The sequence below is a fragment of the Panthera leo genome, chromosome A1, assembly GCF_018350215.1.
Source record: "Panthera leo isolate Ple1 chromosome A1, P.leo_Ple1_pat1.1, whole genome shotgun sequence".
NCBI classification, from domain to species: domain Eukaryota; kingdom Metazoa; phylum Chordata; class Mammalia; order Carnivora; family Felidae; genus Panthera; species Panthera leo.
In genome coordinates this window covers 204,486,964-204,509,736 of record NC_056679.1, presented here as the reverse complement: position 1 = coordinate 204,509,736, position 22,773 = coordinate 204,486,964, and the positions used below count along the sequence as shown (strand labels likewise).

The following is a 22,773-nucleotide window of genomic DNA, read 5'->3' as shown; positions in this document are numbered from 1 at the left end:
CATCTTGGAATTCTGTCCCACAGCAGGTGCCGACAGGGAGCTTATACAGAAGCCTATGGAAAGGAAGGAAAACTACTTCCCCAGTCGTCCTCAGTGTCCAGTTTAACATTAGAACAAAATCGTGTACTCTAGCACTTAAGCTGTCTTTGGGGACGTGGCTAAACATGAGAAGAGTTAGGATCGAGGCCAATAGGGAGCTATGGCTAAATATTCTCCCATGATTTTAGTTGCTACTGCTCACAAGACCGCCATTAAATTAAGTGCTTAAGTGACTCCAGGAGGGAAACAGAGGAAGGGAATTTGTCCCCTAGAGGTTTCAGAAGGATGTTTTGCTCCATACCTCAGGGGAGAATCAAGCTGAGAAGTTTTTGTGTAGGCAAGCAGCATGGATGTGGTTGACCTCTGAACTCCTTACCTCCTTGACAAATTCATGGGAACTGGGCGCTTAGATAAATTCCACATGGCACACAACAAGAAGAAAAGCAGGATTATCTTGCTGCTCCCTGTATAACTAATTCTAAATCAGTCTAACCATAGCCAAGCCCTGGCCAAGCCCAGTGGGTTCTGGCCAGTCATCAGGTCGTGCCCAGTGCCCTGACAGATTCACTCCCAAAATTTTGAGACACCAGGCCTGTCCATTCCATGTTCTGCTGAAAAAGAAGCCAATTTTGTCATTAAAGTTCATTTTGGAGCGGCTGTGAACAGTTAAATGCTGGACTTTGCGGTACAGTTTCCAGAATCGTTTTAATTTAGGTATCTGTTCCACTAACTTGGTCAAAAATCCCTGGTTGGATGCAGAGTCAAATAAGACTTTCTAAATTCAGGTTTCGGTCAAACATTTATTCCACAGCCAATGAAAGGACTACCCCACACGAGGCACTGCACTGCGTACTCCAGAGCAGAGGTTCTCTGAGTGTGAACTCTGAACCCCCGAGGGGTCCTGAGAGCCTGGCAGGGAATCCACAAGGTCAAGACTGTTTTCCTACTCATACTAAAATGCTATCGCCTTTTTTCACCATGTTGAGATTTGCGGCAATGGTACAAAAGCAATGGCGGCAAACCCACTGTCACCTGAGGAAAAATCAAGGCGGTCATTGCAAACCGCACTGGCAGGGTCACCATGCGCTCACAGTCAATGAGAGCGGAGAGCCAGCTTCACTGAGCAATGTCCTTGATGCAGCTGCATGTTTTATTTACTTTATTAAATCTCAACCTTTGACAACATAGCTTTTTTAAAAGATTTTTTAATATTTTATTTATTTTTGAGAAAGAGAGACAGAATACGAGCAGGGGAGAGGCAGAGAAAGAGAGAGAGAAAGACACAGAAGCCGAAGCAGGCTCCAGGCTCTGAGCTGTCAGCACAGAGCCCAATGCAGGGTTTGAACTCACGAACCGCAAGATCATGACCTGAGCCAAAGTTGACACTCGACCGATTGAGCCACCCCAGCGCCCCTGATGACATAGCTTTTTAATATTCTGGATGACACATACCAAGGACACATAGCATACGTCTGCTGTACACTGAGTCCCCCACGGTTGTCTTAATAAAGCCAAGTTGCCAGCCGGATCAGCTGCTTTTCGCATGGAACGCCATTTTTGCTTGAAAGAACACCTGATAACCCCATAGATGGTTTCTCATAGCGGCGTTGGCAAGTATTTGGCAAACGTTTCTTGGAAAAGAATGAAGCGTGCTTATCAGTTCAAGAAAAACAATGGACGGTAGTTGTTACCAATGATATTTGAACCTTCAAAGGAAAATCAGAGTTTTGGGAAACTTGCCTCTGCAGCAGTGAGCCTGGTAGCTTTCCCAATCTTTGAAGATTTTCCTGATGCAATGGTGATATTAGCCAAAGTGATTTTTTTATATTGTATAATAAAATGTGTGAACATTTAGAAAATTTGCATAACTCAGTGCACGAGTATTTTCCAAATGCCAAATACATTAAGTAACCAAAATCATGCATGGGGAGATGATCCATTCAAAGTGCTAGATGGAAAGGTGTATTTTCATGTAGTAAGGTAGGCAAGATTCATTGATAGTTTCAGATTCCACATTGCAACTAACCTTTAAGGAATTACCATGTGTTATTTCCTAGTTGCAGTCCTATCTGACTGCATTCATGTAACATCCCCCAAGCAGATCTTATGCCTCTGGTATTTGATGCGTCTCATCCATTCTTCACACTGGAGCCAGAGTGATCATTCTAAAACACTCTCTCGCTTAACATTCTTTTAATAAAAACTCAAAAAATGCACATATTAAAATCCACTTTTTACTTGTATGATTCTGTGAGTTTTGAAAAATCCATAGAGCTTTGTTGCTACCACCAGAATCAGGATACAGAACAACTTATCATAACCTTCAAAAAATTTCCTCATGCTGTCCCTTTGAAGTCAAATCCTCCCAAAACCCTAATCCTTGGCAACTACTGATCTGCTCATCTCTGTAGTTTTGCCTTTTCCGGGAAGTCATACAAATGGAATGATACAATAAGTAACCTTTGGATTCTGGCTTCTTTCACTCCTCGTAATGCATATGAGATTCATTCATATTGCTGAGTGTAACATTCCTTTTTATTGCTGGGAGTATTTCAGTGTACTATAAAACTCGTCATGTTCACTTTATTTCACATGATGGTTGTGAGTATTTAAAAAAAATCCATTTGGTGGAAGCTAGTTGAAAAATAGAAAGTTCCAGATTAATGTCAACACATGAGGGCACTTAGCACAGTGGTTCTGCCCGGACCTCATTTCTGTGTTCCACACTTGTACATCCAAATGCCTCCTGAACATATCCACTGGCATGCCTCATTAGCATCTCAAAAAAACAGCATGTTCAAACTTCCTCCTATCTCCCCAGTTTCCTCCCTCAGTAAATGACAACATGTCGATAAAGTTGTTCAAATTTAAACCAGAATATTATTCTGACATCTATCTGTATCTTAATCTTATTCCTTATATCCAAATAATTACCAATTCCTATTGATTCATGCTCAAGTTATATCATGAACTGGTGTTATTATCAGCTCCTGTGTATTACTCTTTGCCCACTCCTTCCCCCACACTAAATCACTTTCCATGGCTCAGAGTGATCTTTGCAAAATCCATAGATTTCTTTATTAAATAACAAGATTTCTTAGATGTCTATCCATAGACATGTCTGTAAGTGAATATTTTGCTACTTTCTTTATCCAACAGAAGGTCACAATTACTCTGAACTATCCCCAGTATTGATTTTTCTGCAGGCAATCATATTTAATACCGTAAGCTAAGATGTGCCAATGGGCACTTTTTCAAAATTAACATTTCTTAGAAACTTAAAAAAAAACTACCACTTGTTGAGTTTTGGTATTAGTGTTAAAGAAGAAAATCCACATGGACTGGCTGACTCAGTCGACAACTCTTGATCTCAGGGTTGTAAGTTTAAGCCCCACATTGGGTATGCAGATTACTTTAAAATATTTTAAAAAGAATATCCACGTTATCTGAAAAGGCTATTAAAATATCCCTCCTTTTCCTCACTATATGTCTGTGTGAGACCAGATTTTATTCATGTACTTCAACCAAGACAACACATCAGATTTAATGCAAATGTAATACAGAAGCAGATGTAGCTCCTTTTCTCCGCCATCATGGTGTGCAGTTCACTGTTCCTCGCCACGTCTTCTCACAAAACTTTCAGCATCACTGAAAGTTCAGTGATCCCTAGCCAAGAAACAAAAGCAGAATCATCCCATTCCCCGGTGGATTCAGATGAAAACTGGTAATAAAATCAAGTACAACTCCAAGAGGAGGCATTGGAGAAAAACCACGCTGGGTCTATAAGGGATTGCACATGAGATAATACACATATTTATGTTGCATGAAGGTCATGTGTTCCTATCCTATTACTCTGTAAACATCACCACTACCTGAACAATAGACATGCTTTATCAAGGGAATGATTTTTCTCTGTTACTATGCTTCTGCACCAGTAGATTGGTTGGTAATATATGAGACCTTTTGTTTGGAAAAAATATATATATAGAAGTGGATGTAAAAATACCACCATCTTGTATTAAGAAATCCATTAAAGAGATTTTGCAAAAATGTAAAACAAAGTCATTTTTCTCACTATAATTCTGTTGTCTTGCAAAGTATAACTTTTATAAAAATCAATTTAATACCATTTTTAAAATTTCTCAGTTTGAATTTCTAATACAGTAAATAGCAATAGGCATAACCCAAGTAAACCAAAACCTTTAGGATTCTCAGTAATTTTTAGGAGTATAAAGGAGTCCTGAAACAAAAAGGTTGACTATCTAGAAAAAGCAAAGGTATGAATCCAAACATTAGCATTCTTAGATTTACGAATCATAGTTTCAACCCTGAAAGCCCAGTGCATATAGTTGTGTATCAGCTGATGCACAGATATGAAACTCACACACTGAGGAAGGTGCATGGGAGCTTGGGACTCAGTCAATTGACCATTCAGGGCTGCATCCCAGCTTGGCTTTGTTTCACTTTTAATTGCATCTCTGCTCAATCTTGTAAGATAGTCCAAAGGGGTCAGTTAACTTTTACTTCACTTACCTTTTATGAGTGAAGTTATATACTCATGGTATTTTTTTACAAGGATCTCAGAGTTGTCATGAACACCAAGGGTTTTCATGACTGAGTGGGTGACTCAGTTAAGCATCTGACTCTTGTTTTCTGCTCTGCAGGTTATGATATCACAGTTCATGGGATTGAGCCCCGCATCAGGCTCTCAGCTGACAGCATGGAGCCTGCTTGGGATTCTCTCTCTCTCCCTCTATCTCTCTCTCTGCCCCTCCCCCACTCTCTCTTTCTCTCTCTCAAGATAAATAAATGTTTAAAAAAATTGACCTCTGCTAAAGAAACACACCATCTAATTGGTTATGAGCACAAATGCCATAACCATAAAAACAAGTGAGGTTTGGAAGTGCCTGGGTGGCTCAGTCGGTTAAGGGACCGACTTTGGCTCAGGTCATGGTCTTGTGGTCTGTGGGTTCAAGCCCCGTGTCGGGCTCTGTGCTGACAGCTCAGAGCCTGAAGCCTGCTTCGGATTCTGTGTTTCCCCCTCTCCTGGTCCCCCCCGCTAGTGCTTTATCTCTCTCTCTCTCTCAAAAATAAATATTAAAATATTTAAAAAAAAAAACAAGTGAGGTTTGTAAGGTGGAGAGGAGGGTGGAAGCTAGTGTTTGCTGCTTATATCAGGAATTCAGGTTGCCAATGACAATATTGAATTTTGCCTTTTTTTAAAACTAAATACGTTTTGAATATGAAAGTAATAGTCATGACCATGTAGTTGTTTGCAATTTGTTTACCTGCCAGATCAAGTTAAGAATGTATGGGTTTTTTGGGGTGCCTGGGTGGCTCAGTCAATTGAACGTCAGGCTCTGGGTTTCCACTCGGGTCATAATCCCAGTGTCATGGGATGGAGCCCCGTGTCAGCCTCCACACTGAGCGTGGAGCCTGCTTAAGATTCTCTCTGTCTCTCCCTCTGCCCCTCTCCCCTGCTTGCTCTCCCACTCTCAAATAAATAAAATTTAAAAAAGGAATTTATGGGGTTTTTTTTAAGACTTAATGTGTGGCATAGAATTATCCACAGTTATATGGGCCTTCTCTTGAGCACCCACTGTGTACCTGGTATTGAACTGGGCTTTGGAAATGCAAAGGTAATGAAGACCTTGTTTGCTCCAGGGAATCTGCAGTGTAATAGAGAAATATAAGCAGTGAAATATAAGAAGTAATATCTTCTTAATACTGATTATCTGTCAGGATGGAGTAGGAAAAAGGGCCAAGAAAGACTTCCTAGGATATCAGCAATACTTCCATTGAGGATGGGCAGAGTGTAGGCCTTCCCTCAAAGGCAGGTGGCAGGGTTCAGTGCAGGCTGTGGGAGCCAGATCGAGTGGGGTGTGGCTTCTTTAGAGGGTTGGGAGAAGATAAAGAGAGGACCATCGGTCAAATCACTGACGGCCTCTTTTTAGTTTTGTTATTAGTGAAATCTATACTCTAATAATATTAGTTACAATAACAGAAATTAGGGCTTCAAAACTAGACACACACAGTTTAAAAAATATTTAAGGAAACCAATAAGGTAAGTTTAAAATTCAGAAGCCTGCCTTTAAAGATGCACTTTAGGTGGGGAGCCCTGGGTGGCTCAGTCGGTTGAGCGTCCAACTTCGACTCAGGTCATGATCTCACCCTCATGGGTTCTAGCCCCGCGTCAGGCTCTGTGCTGACAGCCCAGAGCCTGGAGCCTACTTCGGAGTCTGTGTCTCCCTCTCTCTCTGCCCCTCCCCCACTCGCACTCTGTCTCTCTCTCAAAATAAATAAACATAATAAAAAATTTTTTAAATAAATAAATAAAAATGCACTTTAGGCATGCAAATATATCATATATTAAAAAGCTTCAAAAAAGATACAAACTAACCATCCCATGTACACATGGGGAAAAAATAGAGACTTTGTGAGTAGAAACTTACTGAGGTGAAAGGAAATTTATTGTAGAAGCTGCAGGCCCAGCCTCTGACTTAATAAGACAAATTATGAGAATCTTTTTAATGGAAAAATCCATGCTGTTGAAAATGTAAGTGTTCCTAATTTTCTATAAATGGTAACAAGGTGTTCTATCTGGAAACACATGAAAAGCACATATTGAATATCTGCTTTGAGAATTTAACTTGAAGGAAAACACCATTATTACTTGGGTCTATTTCTTTGATGGCCTTATGTCTTAAAAGTCTAATAGCCTTATTACCCTTCCCCAGGAAGGTAAAAGAAGGGTTGTGGGACCTTGATTTTTGTTACCAAGGACTCTAGCGGCATGTCTTTGCAAATTTTGAATAGCAAACCATTTGAAGTACTTTTAAGCCTTCTAGAAGAAGCAGAATAGGTATGTAGTTGCTTCTAACAGAATAATTTAGACAACTGTGATTTTTCTAGGACCATTGCCAGTTCTGTGATCTTATGAGTGACTACCCAGAATTTCCAAAGAACAAACTCTGTGTGTGTGTGTGTGTGTGTGTGTGTGTGTGTGTGTTTGACTATAATTTGTTTTGGTGTAGAAATAATGTTGGTTTTTTTTTTTTTTCTGTTCTTATGTCTTCATGCAAAACTGTAATATCCCAAAGGGTAGAAAACATATCTGTAGTTTTCTTTATAGTTCCACCATTCTCCATAGTAATTCTATTATGCTTTGATTGTATAGAATATCTGACAGCTTAGTACAAAGATGGAGCTGCAATTCTATAAACAAGCCTATTATTTCTTTGGGTTTATTCCAAAATAGCTTGGAGAACTGTGATCCATGTAACAAAATGTTTCTTAACAAAGTTATTTGCTTTGATCTTCCTTTAAGTAGCAAACTCCCCCTGTGCTATTTCACAGAATTCATTTTGAGTACAGATGCAGAAACACTTTATAGAGTTTATTGCATTGAGTTGTTGTCTCACTAACCAGTAAGTTTTATATTTTGTCTTGAAAGATGGACCCTGTATTGTCAACATCAGTTCCAGTTTATTCACTGAGACTAGATAAAGAATATGAAGTGCGTGTGAGATCCAGACAACGAAACTCTGAAAAATATGGCGAGTTCAGTGAGGTGCTCTATGTAACACTTCCTCAAATGAGCCCATTTGCATGTGAAGAAGGTAAAAGATTTAAAATGGCAGCCAACGTGGCTTTTGTCAATGTCGTAACGTTGTTCAGATCACGATCCATTAGCTTCAAATGTCAGAGTGAGAGACCTCAAGTTCACAGTCTATAACAGATATTATTCATTACAGAAGGGGAAGGAGAACTTAGTTTTTTAATTATTTAATTCAGGAAATGTCCTGGGGGAGGTGTAAGTTAGAGAGGAGAAGATGTACTAACATATTAATGGGGGATATCTCTGGATATCCGAATTTCAGATGATTCTTTTATTTATATGTTTCCATACTTCTAAAATTTTCTATGAGTTTGTTTTGCATTTATAATCAGAAAAAAATGTTTTTCAAATACATAGTGAAGAAATACTGTATCTATATGGATGGATGGATATGTGGCATCTAAAAGCCTACTATTGTGTCAGCATAGGTTGTCAATGGCAGCTGCTTAGTGGTTTTAGGAAGCTTAGGTATGGTTTTCACCGAGAGAAAGCCTTAATAAGTAGCATGCTAGTTATGTGCAAGGACAACATGGAACATTTGAAGATCTTATATAAGAAAAATACAAAGATAATGCAAGTTCAAAGAAATGAGGTCTATGAATTCAAAATAAAAGAATTAAAACTTTTGATACATAAAGAAGTCTGCCTAATAATGAACAATAAGTATATAAAGTTATCACTCCCACATGGGAATTAGCTATAGTGCATCCACAATTAAACACAGAGGGTTCACAGGGCTATGTATGAGGATGTGAAGTTTGTTAATGAAGCAATCACAAGCAATAGAGAAATTAAATTTATATTTTTGCATTGATGGTACAAGTAAAATCCATGATATTAAATAGCGCTTAAATGAAAATGCCTGTAGCACTGTTTTTTTTTCTAAGTTCTAGTTAACAGGCTTATTATTTTGTATAATATTTGATATAATGAAATTCTGGTTTAGAAAGTAAATTTGCAACACACCCTTTAAGCTTATTGTGATGCCATTTAATTCAGTTAGCATAGATTTCTTTAACTGATTTTTCCTTCCAAAAAAATGTTTTCCTTAAAAAAAAACCTGAAGTTCTAGCTTTGTTATGTTCCTGAATACATACAGGAACTGTCATTGATACTCTGGCATTGATACAAAGTTACAGATACCACAAGATATAAAATGGTATTCTCTCCTCCGTTAATTCTTTATACTATACATAATATCTCCTTTGGAGATTTTAATAACTGAATAAGAAAATAAAAATAAGAAAGGAACATTACAGCATAAAATCTACTTTTAATAAAGCAACATTAAGGTAAACTCCACCTGCCTTTTTTGTGTAAAGTGGATTACCTTGATGAGGATGTGGAAAAAAGGGAAACTTCCTGCACTGTTAGTGAGAAAGTAAATTGGAGCAGCCACTATGGAAAACAGTATGGAATATTAAAAATAGAGTATTAAAGTATGGAGTATTAAAAATAGAAATACCATGCAATCTAGTAACTCTACTATTGGGTATTTATACAACAAAAATGAAAATACTAATTCAAGTGCGTATATATATATATATATATATATCCCCATGTTCATTGCAACATTATTTGCATCAGCCAAGATATAGAAGTAACCTAAATGTCCATCAGTAGGTGAATGGATAAAAAGATGTGATTTATACACACACACACACACACACACACACACACACACAGTGGAATATTATTTGGCCATAACAAGAATGAACTCTTGCTTTTCACAGCATAGATGAAGCTAAAGGGTATAATTCTAAGTGACAAATACCCTGTGATTTCACTTATATGTGTGATCTAAAAAAAAAAAAAAAAGAACAACAACAAAGCAAGATGGAAACAGACTCATAAAAACGGAAAGCAAACTGGTGGTTGCTAGATGGGAGAGCACAGGGAGGATGGGTGAAATAGGTAAAGGGGATTAAGCGATACAGACTTGCAGTTATAAAATAAATAATCACAGGGATGAAAAGTACAGGATAGGGAATGTAGTCAATAATATTGTAATAGCATTGTATGGTGACAGGTGGTAACGACAGTTATCATGGTGAGAACTGAGTAATGTTTGGAACTGTTGAATCACTATGTTGTACACTTGAAGCCAAAATAAGATTGTATGTCAACTATATTTCAACTAAAAAGTGGGTAACCTCTTGGTAAGTGGTAAGAACACTGGGGACCTACTGCAAGCAGCTGGTAGGCACTTGGTCTTAAGAAATGAGATAGAAGTGGGGCACCTGGGTGGCTCAGTCGGTTAAGTGTCCAACTTTTGATCCTGGCTCAGGTCACAGTCTCATGGTTCATGAGATCAGGCCCCACCTCGGGCTCTGAACTGACAGCACGAAGCCTGCCTGGGATTCTCTCTCCCTCTCTCTGCCCCTCCCCTGCTGGCATGCATTTGTTCTCGCTTGCTCTCTCAAAATAAATAATAAACTTTGGGGAAAAAAGGTTAAAAAAAGAAAAAATTTTTAATTTTCCAAAAGAAATGAAACAGAAGTTTTAGAAACAGATTCCCCCAAGTCTGTTAACACATATACTAAAATCTGAAAATGGGAGCCCCAGTAGTGATCTTCTATCACAGGATATGTTTTAAGCTGTAAAATATATGGTCTTCATGTCTAAGAAGTTTCAGTCATGATTCAAAAATAGAAACTCTGCCTCCATCTTTTTGATATATCCTCAGTCTGGAGGATTAAAAAAAAATATTACCACACTTAAAAAAAAAAAAAGAAAGAACCAAGTGGACATTATTTAGGTAAAGTAGTATGTTAACAAACAGCACTTTTTTCTAGAGCTGAAGCCACTAAGGATGCACCCTGAACACATAAGGTGCTTAATTAAAGGGGTTGCTGCAGGGTTTTTTTTAATGCAAACATGGATTGTGCTTAAATTGTTTGCTGTTTCTTCATTTCGATTTTTTTTTTCATATGTGAAAGGATTTGAAGCAGTGGACAGAAATGTTCTTGGAAAAGAAAATACTCCATATCATTGCATTCTGTTTTAGTGATTAGCAGAAGAAATCGGTGACTTTACTAGATGAATACAAATTAAGAAATCTTTTTATGTGAAAAAGGAAAGTGAAATGTAAACTTCAACTATTCCTAACCCTATGAGTGAGATGCTATTCTTGTGTGTTTCAGATTTCCAGTTTCCATGGTTCTTAATTACTATCTTTGGAATATTTGGGCTAACGATGATACTATTTTTATTCATATTTTCTAAACAGCAAAGGTAGGTGGGAAATGGTCTAATATTTAGATGTTTTTTCCAGTGTTTAGATTTCCATATGTGTTTCCATTTGTTACTTGATATTTTCTTTTGCAAATCATGAGTGAAAAATTTAATTAATGCAGTAAAATATTATCCCTAGGTATACATTTACCACGTTGTTGTGTTCATCATAGAGAATTCACAGGTGTCTTTTCTATCTGGGAAGTTGTATAGGACACAGGACGCTGAGGCTAGTTACTGCACACCTTGTGATATGAACCTCCTTCACAAAATCATTACCTCTGAGCTGCCCCTTGACCTCTTCAGAGTCCTGAACGAGCAGGCCCATCCACTCTAGGATGACAAGGTGGCACAGAACCTTTGGCTGAGTTTGACACAGGCCTAAAATAGAAGCAAATTTAAAAGGCGAACTAAAGCCACCTAGATAATTCAATCTAATATAACCGTTTTAGACTTCGTATGATGGCGATTTCAAGTAAATCTGGGTTTTCTTTAAATCATTAAATTTTATTTCAATGTTACAAATTACCTGAATTTGTAAATACAGCTACAATTCTTTCTAAGTTTGAGGAGATTCTATTCTGTATTGGTGTCAAAGACTTGGTTCCAGCTATTATTCTGCTACTGCTGTTTGATTATCCCCTTAATTTCTCCAGGCTGCATGTTCTCATCAATAATATGAGGATGTTGGATTATAATGAGGTTTAAATGTCCCTTGAGCTGTATGAGCTATCACTCTCTGTTTTTCTCCCTGAAAGAAATTCCATACAGACTGGAAATAGGAATATAGGAAATGTTATTGGTACTGATTGCAAATTTTCTTACTTTTAGAGTACTTTTTTAAGTCCCCTGGGTTAATCCTGCCCCTTCTCCTAGACTAGGGTGACTAACTCTCCCGGTTTTCCTGGGAGTTTGAGCACCAAAAGTCCCGTGTCCTGGGAAACCCCTCAGTTCCAGACAAACCAAGGTGGTTGGCCATATTTCCTAGAACTAAAGACATGTTCTCCAGCTGAAGCCAAGAGACATCTACAAATCAAAATAGGGTCTATGTGAACACATTGCAAAAGCTTTTTAATTAGAGTAGCATCTCCAGTTTCATAATGTAAACCAATGGGAAAGCAGAAGACATTCTGCAGAATTTCATTTTCATCTAACTTTTTAACAGCATTTCTTTTACAAGCATGAGTGTTATAAAGCATGACAATATGGTTTTCATTTGTTGGAGGGAAATAGTAAATGTAAATAAATTTATAGAATTTTAAGCAATTTATATATTTAAATAATGCCAACAACAGAAGAGTCAAATAATTCTGTTGATTAATTTGAATTCATTGATCTATATAGTTGATGGACTAATTTATATATAAGTACAGTAGACATACCCACTATGTATATAAAGTAATTCACTCTTAACATAAGCTGTCAGTTTTGAGTCTTTGTGAAGGCCATGTAAATTTGTTATATTGGTTAATTATATTAGCTACCAATATTTCAAAGAAAAAATAATTCTCTCAACAAATAGGATGTTAAAGAAAATATATTAATCTTTGTATAAAAGAGTTTTCTATGAATAATGAAGCTCTTAACTTCAATGCTTAGTCAGAATTACCAAATTATAAAATTGTTCTGAAATCTTTACTATACTCTCACATTTCCTGTACTAAATAAGTTCTTTATAGAAAAGAATTAGTTTTGTTCTTTCATTTGCCCATAAAAACCCTTGTCATGGTCTAAATTTCCATGTTCCAAAGAAAGTAGGAAACAGGAGAAAACAGTTGTCAACAGGTGTGGAAAGAACATGAAGTTCTAATGATTAAAATGATCCTCCAGGGGCACCTGGGTGACTCAGTTGGTTGAGTGTCTGACTTCAGCTCAAGCCATGACCTCCTGGTCCGTGGGTTTGAGCCCCGCATCAGGCTCTGTGCTGACAGCTCAGAGCCTGGAGCCTGTTTCAGATTCTGTCTCCATCTCTCTCTGCCCCTTCCCCACTCGCACTCTGTCTCTCTCTGTCTCTCTCTCTGTCTCTCTTAAATATAAATAAAACATTAAAAAATTTTTTAAATAAATAAATAAAATGATCCTCCAAAGAATGAGGTTCTTATGTCAGCTTTCCCCAGAATGTTAGGGCTCTAAAGGGCTCAGGTTCTACATTTTGTATGAAGTTTTGAGTCCATGCCACTTTTCCCTTTCCATATTTATAATGTGATTTGGATTTGAATAAAATGATGGCAAAGTCACAAACATAGCTTCAGGCCAGGTTATCTTTACTCTGTATTCAGTCATTCTCACCATACACTCATCCCAGCCTCTGAGCTATTACTAACGGGGAAAGAAACAACTGAATCAGCATCAGACAGGAGTGGCAAACTGGCAATCTGAAAGCCAAGCTCAGCCTGCAGATCTTATTGTTTTGTTATTTTATGTATTTGATTTTGGAGTAAAAATTTTGCTACAAAATGTTTACAAACTAGGGAATTTCCACACAAAAACCCAGATTTCCAGGTCATGTTTAAAATCTGAAAGATCTAGGGGCGCCTGGGTGGCGCAGTCGGTTAAGCGTCCGACTTCAGCCAGGTCACGATCTCGCGGTCCGTGAGTTCGAGCCCCGCGTCAGGCTCTGGGCTGATGGCTCGGAGCCTGGAGCCTGTTTCCGATTCTGTGTCTCCCTCTCTCTCTGCCCCTCCCCCGTTCATGCTCTGTCTCTCTCTGTCCCAAAAATAAATAAAAAACGTTGAAAAAAAATTAAAAAAATAAAATAAAATCTGAAAGATCTAGTGACATTCAGTTGATATTCCTGCATGGCAACATGTGTTGAAGCAGAGGACCAGCTGTTCCATTTGGGAAGGATATGTGTTCTCTGTGACCATTGGCATCCCTCCCTTTGACATTGCAACAGGCCTGCTTCGTGCATTTCCATCACCTGCTTGAGCGCTATAGGCTGCAGGCTCTGTTACCCTGGCGGGAAGTCAACTACAAGTCCGAGAAAGCTAACATGTGCCTAAATGCATTATACTCTGCAAATCAAGAGGCAAACATAACAAAGTCAAGCATTAGACATTTAGGAATCTTTGTTTCCTGCAATTACAATTGTGTTGCATTTTTCTATGTTTTTGACATTTGAAATATTCATTTAGAGATGTAGGACCAAATAACACAGCAGCATGACAGAAGGCAAAAGGCCTGGGTTTGGGGGTTAAGTACTTTGGATTTGAGCCCCAGCTGTGCCAAGTATTAGTGTATGATTTGAGTACCTTCCTTAAATCTCTAAATCTTTCCACAGATAATATCTGCCTCCCTGGTAGTTATAAGAACAAATAAAATGTTTAGTGTCTGGTTGACAAACTTGTTTTCTAAAGGCCCAGATAGTAAATTTTTAGGCCTCTGGAGCCATGAAATCTTTGTCACAACTACTCAACTCTGCCACCGTGGCATGAAAACAGTCATAATAATATCTAAACTAATGAACATGACTGTGTTTCAATAAAATGTTATTTACAAAAGCAGAGAACAGACCAGATTTGGCCCTCAGACCATCATTTACTAGCCCATAGGTTAGTGTGAAATATATCTTATGGTGTCTGTTTTATCAGAGGCATTCCAAAAAAATGGTAGCAACTATTAATAATTTATATTTTTTCTGTATCTTCTATTCATCAGTAAAAATCTGTTTTAACACTTGCTCCGCTAAGTAAACCTAGTGGAGGCTACTTACAGCAATTTAAAAAGTGAAATTTGGCTTATTCCTTGGTTAGGTAAAAAGGCAAATGGAAATATTCAGAGGATGGGTTCCCTATTGAATAGACTAGACGATCCATTCACATTAAGTGGAATATCAGCTAATATCCAAAAAGCAGTTTATCATCCCTGCCTAACAGTGGTGCCTCTGACTCTTGTTTTAAAACAATAAATGAACTGACTACAATAGCTAATCTCTGAGCTTTATTCCAGAGCTGCAATGTTAATTTTAAGACACAAATTCTAGTTATGCTATTAACAAAATAGATATATGAGGTATTCAAGTTTATTCAAGAAGTGTTTATTGAGTACCTTCTATGTGCCAGGAATTGTTCTAAGTGCTAGGGATACAATAAACTGCAAGACAGGCAGAAGAGACATTGAAATGAATCATGATCAAGAAATAATTTAAATATTGGGAACAGAAAATTCAAGCACATCATAGAATTGGGTATATAAATCCATATTGATCAGTTAGAGATAGCTCAAGTGTAGCCTTTCCCAACTGAAATGAAGCCTGCAATGACACCTTGGTTGATGAGATCATCTTAGGTAATTTTATGATTAATGTGAGCTGTGTGGTACAAACTTATCTCAATTCATCCCATTTTTGAGGGTGCAAATAATTTTGGCTTCAAGTGAGTCAGCTCTTCTTTCTTTCTTTCTTCTTTCTTCCTTCCTCTTTTCTGCAAACTACTGATGAGATGTACATTAAAATTGCCATCCTTATAGATGAAATGGAAATTGGCTTCAGATAGAGTCAGATTTCTCATTCCCAAATACTGCTGCTGGCCGTCAATAAAGACATAAGGAAAAAAAGATTATGTTTTATTTATTTTTTTAATATATGAAATTTATTGTCAAATTGGTTTCCATACAACACCCAGTGCTCATCCCAAAAGATGCCCTCTTCAATACCCATCACCCACCCTCCCCACCCTCCCACCCCCCATCAACCTATTATGTTTTATTTAAATTGACTTCACATGAGGGCTTTTTGTTGACTTTTGTTGCTTTTTTCTTCTTCTGTAGTTTTTCCTCATCATTTACTGCTTACTATTTTCTTTCTCATACTCCACTTATATGGAGTACCAGAATATTTGGAATAAGTAATAGTTCTATTAATATTTTATTCCTATCTTTTGAAACACGAGAATGTATAACTTTGCAGATATGTCAAACCAAAATTTTATTTGTTTTCAAGGATTAAGATGCTGATTCTTCCCCCAGTTCCAGTTCCAAAGATTAAAGGAATTGATCCAGATCTCCTCAAGGTACTCAATAAATTATCTAAGGCCTAGATAACACTAATTAAATGCCGCCTAAAGCGTACTGTCCTATGTTGAGAGCTTTTGCAAGCCATGTGCATCCCATCCCATTTTTAACCCCTCTGGAGAAAAATGTTTCAAAATAATAATGTATCTCTTAAAATTATGAGAATGTCTTATGATGTATTTGAAAGTTCTACACTAATGTGTTTATTATATGGCTTTGTTGCTATCGCTTTTCTTGTGACCATAATTTTAGTCTCTGAATGTTATTTGTGAAAACATTTCATCATTATGAGTTCCTTTTGATAGGTTTCATTTTCTTTCTGTTTCCTAGGAAGGAAAATTAGAAGAGGTGAACACAATCTTAGCCATTCATGACAACTATAAACCTGAATTCTACAACGATGACTCTTGGGTTGAATTCATTGAGCTGGATATTGATGACCCCGATGAAAAGACTGAAGGCTCCGACACAGACAGACTTCTAAGCAATGACCATGAGAAATCACTTAACATCCTTGGAGCAAAGGATGATGACTCTGGACGTACCAGCTGTTATGAACCTGACATTTTGGAGACTGATTTCAATGCCAGTGACATGTGTGATGGTACCTCAGAGGTTGCTCAGCCACAGAGGTTAAAAGGGGAAGTAGATCTCTTGTGCCTTGACCAGAAGAATCAAAATAACTCACCTTCTACTGATGCTACCCCTACCACTCAGCAGCCCAGTGTTATCCTAGCAAAGGAAAACAAACCAAGACCGCTTCTTATTAGTGGAACTGAGTCAACTCATCAAGCTGCCCATACTCAGCTAAGCAATCCGAGTTCACTGGCAAACATCGACTTTTATGCCCAGGTAAGCGACATTACTCCAGCGGGGAGTGTGGTCCTTTCCCCAGGCCAAAAGAATAAGGCAGGGATATCCCCGTGTGACATGCATCCAGAAGCGGTCTCACTCTGCCAAGCAAACTTCATCATGGACAACGCCTACTTCTGCGAGGCAGACGCCAAAAAGTGCATCGCTGTGGCCCCTCACGTCGAGGCTGAATCACGTGTGGAGCCAAGCTTTAACCAGGAAGACATTTACATCACCACAGAAAGCCTTACCACTACCGCTGGCCAGTCTGGGACAGCAGAACGGGCTCCGAGTTCTGAGATGCCTGTCCCAGACTATACCTCCATTCACATAGTACAGTCTCCGCAGGGCCTCGTGCTCAATGCCACAGCCTTGCCCTTGCCTGACAAAGAGTTTCTCTCATCGTGTGGCTACGTGAGCACAGACCAACTGAACAAAATCATGCCGTAGCCTTTCTTTGATTTCCCACAAGCTACATATTGAATGGTGAGGAGCTGGCTAGGGCATGAGTGCTTACACCAAAACAATGTTTAAACTTTTGGGGGGATGGGGGGAGCGGATTCTAAATGCCTTTTTCCTGAAGTGTTGAAAGATAATATTAAAAAAGAAACAAGAACGCCTGATCGGATAGATATTCCTATTGTGAACTGTAAATATTTTAAAGAATCGTCTCAAAGACTGTTTAGTGGCAGTGATTGTCTTGTTAATGTGGGTGTTAATTTTGTGATACTAAGCATTGAATGGCTGTTTCTAATGTATAGTAAATCATGCTTTTTGAAAAAGCAAAAAATCAGGTGGCTTTTGCAGTTCAGGAAAATTGAATGCAAATCAGAGCACAGGCCAATGTTTTTTAGATAATCTGGAACTAAAATTATAGGTAAGAAGGCAAGAAATAGTTTGGATATGTAAAACATTTATTTTGACATAAAATTTATAAAGGTATTTTTAAGAATTTACACTACAAGCATGGCTATTTTATATTACACTACACGCTGTGTACCGTAGTTCATGCAGACCCATCTGGAGAATGTAGCAACCGCACTCTAAAGCCGGTTTAATGCTTTGGTCAGTCCACCTAAAGAAAAACAAATAAGCAAGTTAGTTTTTTACGCAGCCCTTTTTGTACCTCCCAAAACTCCTTAAGCAATTCTGAAGTGATTGTTGTTACCTGCATTATTGGCACATGCTTGTCTTAATTTAAATTTTTAAAGAAATATTTGTTAATTGAGACAACTTTTAAGATGTATGCACAGGTCTACTCATCGTGAACCAAACCAAAACAAACAAACAAAAGACTCTTCCTTACCCAAAGTTCGGCTCAGGTCAGAGAGCTCCCTACTAAGAGAAGGAGAGGGTATTAGCTGGTCCTTACTGACAGGCTGCTCAGGGGCTATTGTTGCACATGGAGGGAGTGTTTAGGCAGGCAGATCATGAGCAATGGCCCCAGAACCTTTGTAGTAGTATCTCTTCTAACACAATGTGATTCTATTACACAGTGACCTAAGAAGGGAATAAAGTACAAGAAGCATTTTGTAAGTCGAAGCAAATTGAAAATGAAGTTAACCAGATAATGGAACCAAAAGATCAAGAAATATACCCACTATTCATTGTAACAAGAAACAGAAGGAACAAGATTTTCAATCCCCTCAGATAAGTCAAAATGTTCTTAAACCAATGGCGGAAACTTTCTTCCTCACCAAACTCTTTCTAGGGTTTATTTAAAGTAGCAAAGAAGTGTCCTCATTTTTTATTTCCCCTCTGAGTGGATTGGCCTCCAAGAGGGTAGTCAGAAGAGAAAGAAGCGTCCTGAAGTAATGTTGAAATTATCGTTCAACATCATTCTTGGGAGCGTTGGGATTATTCCCCAAAAGGTTTGTCCAAAGAGAAGAATCTCATCTCACTGAAAAATGCTTCTCACTTTAAGTTTTGGGTTTTTTTTGGTTTTTTTTTGTTTTTTTTTGTTTTACATTTAATGAAACTTTAAAGTTAGCTTTAACTTAAATAGTATTTGCCATTTAGCTCAGACCTTTTTAGGAAACAGGCTTAATGGTTGGTGATTTTAAATTCCCTCTTTCTTGCGGGAAGGACAGTGAAAAGCTAGAACTGGGTGTTCCAAGTTCAACATGTTACTTTGTAATAGGTGTTTAATAGATCTTTTCTGCTACCTTGCTGCTATAGTTTTCTCTAAGAGCTACATAATTTAGTTTCATATACAATTTCATCGGTGTAGAACCTAATTCAACTTAAAACTGTGTGCTTGGGAAAACTATCTTACTATTTCACCATAGGCTGACAACAATTTCTATAGCCAAAAATAGCTAAATACCTCAATCAGTCTCAGAATGTCATTCTGGTACTTTGCTGGCCACACAAGCCATTATTCACTAGTATGACTAGTTGTGTCCTGCAGTTTATATTTAACTCTCCTCATGTCTGTGGATTTTTTTCCTTCGAAGTTTAATAAATTTATTTTCTTGGACCCGTGGTGGCATGCTTCTATTGTCAAACACCCACATGAAAGGCACCCTACACCAGACCGCATGCTCTTCAGTTCTTCTCATTGGAAGGGGAGCTGAGCACAATCAGTTTAAACACATTGGCAATGGATGTGGAGATTTTTGTTATGTGCTGGCAGCTCCCTCCCTCTCTTTTTGAGGAAGCAGGAGCCCAGCTCAAAATTACTATTCCAGCTTGCCTGGACTGTGCCTTCTCCTTGGCTGTAACACCTCGTGGGCAGAGGCTCTTAGAGCCATGTTTTGGATGCAACATAGCATGTGTGACATGAGGAGTCGGGAGAGTGAGGAGAAAGTGGTGCTTGTGTTGCAGGATTTGTTATTTTACCTCCATACCCGGGTTCGTTGTCTCGCCGCTTCGAAGAATGACACAGAATAAAATGAGCAACAGGTAAAAGTTTATTAGAGTCTAAGACCAGAAAGTAGAAATAGTAGCAAAGCTCTCTCTGTAGAGAGGGGACATTCGAAAGTGAATGCCCACGGACGATAGGCAAGGGTCTTTGTTTTAGAAGGTTCTGGTCAGCACCCCTCTCCCTTCCCCCTCGTTCCTTCTCAAGTCCTACCCTTACTGACTGATAACTCTAGGTGCTGGGTTGTCCATTCCTGATTGGCTCAATCATTGTATGAGGGATGGTCTATGGCCATACTGTTCCTTGGGTCTGGGTCATGTGTTTTATGGTCTACTTATGTTTAGTCAGGTCTTTTGTCAAATTCCTGAGGGGAACCCCAGGGAGAGTAGTGGGTGTCTGTTACATTCTTAAGAGGAACCTTAAGCCCAAGGGGCTTTGCTGTGGTCAGACGCTCCCAGCATTGTTCCTAAATATGTGGTTTTTTCCCCACTCAGAGACCTCAGGTCCTAATCTCTCCCTCTCTGCCTATTTTGTCCTAGCTTTTCCCTCTCATGCTTGAGCATTGCCTTGAAGCTACACTTCTAGCTGGAGCACGTTGCCCAGGAGGAGGGAAGGCAGGCCTTCTGTCCCACGCACACACTGGCACAAGTCAGTCTGTCACACTAGCTACTTGTCATCATGGGAAGGACATATGTCAGGCCCGCATGGGGATGCCCAGTAGGTAGGTTGTGTCGGAGCCTGAAGGAGGAATAAAGCCATGAAGCGCAGATTCCTCCTCAGGAGACAGGCTTGGGTGGGTTAACTAATAAATCACAGTCTCTTGTACAGGCACCGGGTCCATGAAAAGTGAGGATGGAGTGATGGTGTGAAGCCCACAGAGCAATGATTTATTGCCGCAGCAAGTTGAGTGCAAACCGCCACAACTTTTCGTTACACCAGAGAGTTTGCGTTCAATCCAGAAATAATTCTCTACCTGCTGCTTCTGCCCTTTGAGCAGCTATTAGCTGAAAGAACTATGGGTGAAGACTCAGGGTTTCCCTACTCCTTCTTTTGCAAATATGGTTTAGAAAATCACATCTCTTCTGTCACTAAGATATTGGAACACACACTGCCTTAACATTACAAACCAAATAAAACCTCACCACTTTAAGCATGAAATATTTATTTCTTACAGATGCTGTAGAAAACTCAGCCTTGTGGTATTACAGGCTTCTCAGTCTTATGGGGTGCTTCGAGGTATCGGGGGTGAAGGGAAAAGAAGACCTCTTTACTTTCTTGGGTTGAAAGAGCACAACCCTTTCTATGACAGAACATTAATGTCCTGTTGAAGATGGCCACACATGTGTTTTTCTGTATTTAATCTTCTCATTGGTTCTACTCAGACCTACTAACACTGAAGTCTGCTCCCGTTACATATTTACACAGTTTTACACTAAAATACTAAATGTTCGTGTTCTCTGCTTAGGGTAAGAAATAGGGGGGAAATTGCACATTACTTAAATCCAAATGCTTTAGTTTAGAATCCAAGATCTACACAATTTGCCCAGTCACCTTTGCTAGCTTAATATGTGAAGGCTATGCATGAAAGGTACAGCTTCTGAATGAGAATTTGACCTTTGGTTAAGATTCAAGCTCTGTTCTTTTGGAAATCTAATGAGGGTATTATGCCAACCATATTAACTTAGGCAATTAGCATCTCTCTGTCCTTGACTATTCCTCTTCCTGCACCCGAAAACCTCCCAATTACTAAACCTACCTGTTGGAATTTCCCTGATCCCTCGTGGCCCCACTCAAATGCCAGTTCCCGTCACATTAAGTGATCATTCCCCTCTTGAAACCATTTTTAATGGCGTTTATAACACTCTGGTTGTTAGCTCCCCTAACAACCATGTAAGATGGGTGGTGTACCAACATATATCCTGGAGCATAAATGTTCTCTACAATGTTCTTCAATGAGTATTTCTGTGGTCACATAAGTTTGGAAAACACTTCATACTACACTTCCCTCTGGGAGAGCCAGTGTGCCTATTGACATTTTAAAGCTTCTACAAAACACGTGCATGCACACACACGCACCTGTTTAAACTCAACACATCATTTCCTACTTTATTTAACAGCCAAAAATATAATGGTAAAAGAGTACCCATTATTATATCTATTAACACTTGGGAAGAGATGCTCTGAGAATTCACAGGCCTAACACAAAATGAAGTTATGATAAATTTCAGATGAATGTGAATCTGAACAAAGCATCTTTATGTGATGCCATTAAGCTTGCTTTCTCAGCAACACTTCTCATATAAAAGGCAAAGCAGCTACACCTTTAAAATAACCACAGATTTTTCACAATTCAGATACATTACTTGTTTTCATATATGGAATGACATTTTCTAAGAGCTTGGAGGTCTTAGAGCATTTGTTGTCCTCTCTGTGCCAAGGACTTTCTATCTCCTTGAGGAAACAGACATTGAATTTCCTACCTCTTCGGCCGGAAGACTGGAGGAGAATGCTTAACACGTGAGACTTACCAACATCAACAAAACTCTTAGTCTCAGTGCACCTCGTTTTCTCTCAACTAAGATTTATAACACAGAAATGCTTATATCACTCTTCATGAAAAGGAGCATATTTTGCTTCTGTAAAGCTCCAGAACAATATGTATCTGTTACTACCTGAACAAAAATAATTCATTCCTTACTGCCATCTGCTGAGTTTTGAAAAAAATACCCAGACGGAACTTCAAACATAATAAACTTTTGCACAATAGGCCCAGGAAACAGTCTTTGCAGGGTATATAGAAAAGCAATTATCTATTGATTTTTTTTAAAAAGAATCTATACATGATTGTTCTGTGGGCATTAAGAGATTTTACCAATATTTTCTGTAAGCATGAAATAATTTGTCAGGAACTTGCATGCACTTTGGATTTTTTATTATAGTACCATTGGGAAAGCCAAAGTAGAAAGATTTGTATTATTAGCTTTTTTTAAAATGGTACCAAATGATAAAAATTATTTGCATAGGATTTTTATTTCATAAAGCACTTCCATATGTAATATTTCATTTAAACATAACAAATATGTGTTGCAGAGAACCCAAAACGTTACTTTTAACATTTTACAGGAGAGAAGACCAAGGCTCAGAAAACCTAATAGAT

The 22,773-nt window shown here is 38.4% G+C and overlaps 1 protein-coding gene across 9 annotated transcripts in view; it reads left to right on the top strand.

Annotated features, from left to right (window-relative positions):
• The window catches only part of GHR (growth hormone receptor), a 269,171-nt gene extending 249,912 nt beyond the window's left edge, over positions 1 to 19,259 (top strand). For all 9 annotated transcript variants that reach the window (XM_042950829.1, XM_042950837.1, XM_042950820.1 and 6 more), the window contains 4 exons: positions 7,493 to 7,658; positions 10,801 to 10,891; positions 15,831 to 15,900; positions 16,232 to 19,259. In XM_042950829.1, the coding sequence (XP_042806763.1) occupies positions 7,493 to 7,658; positions 10,801 to 10,891; positions 15,831 to 15,900; positions 16,232 to 17,203 (1,299 nt within the window). In that variant the 3' untranslated portion in view covers positions 17,204 to 19,259. The remainder of the gene's footprint in view (positions 1 to 7,492; positions 7,659 to 10,800; positions 10,892 to 15,830; positions 15,901 to 16,231) is intronic.
• The last annotated feature ends 3,514 nt before the right edge of the window (positions 19,260 to 22,773 follow it).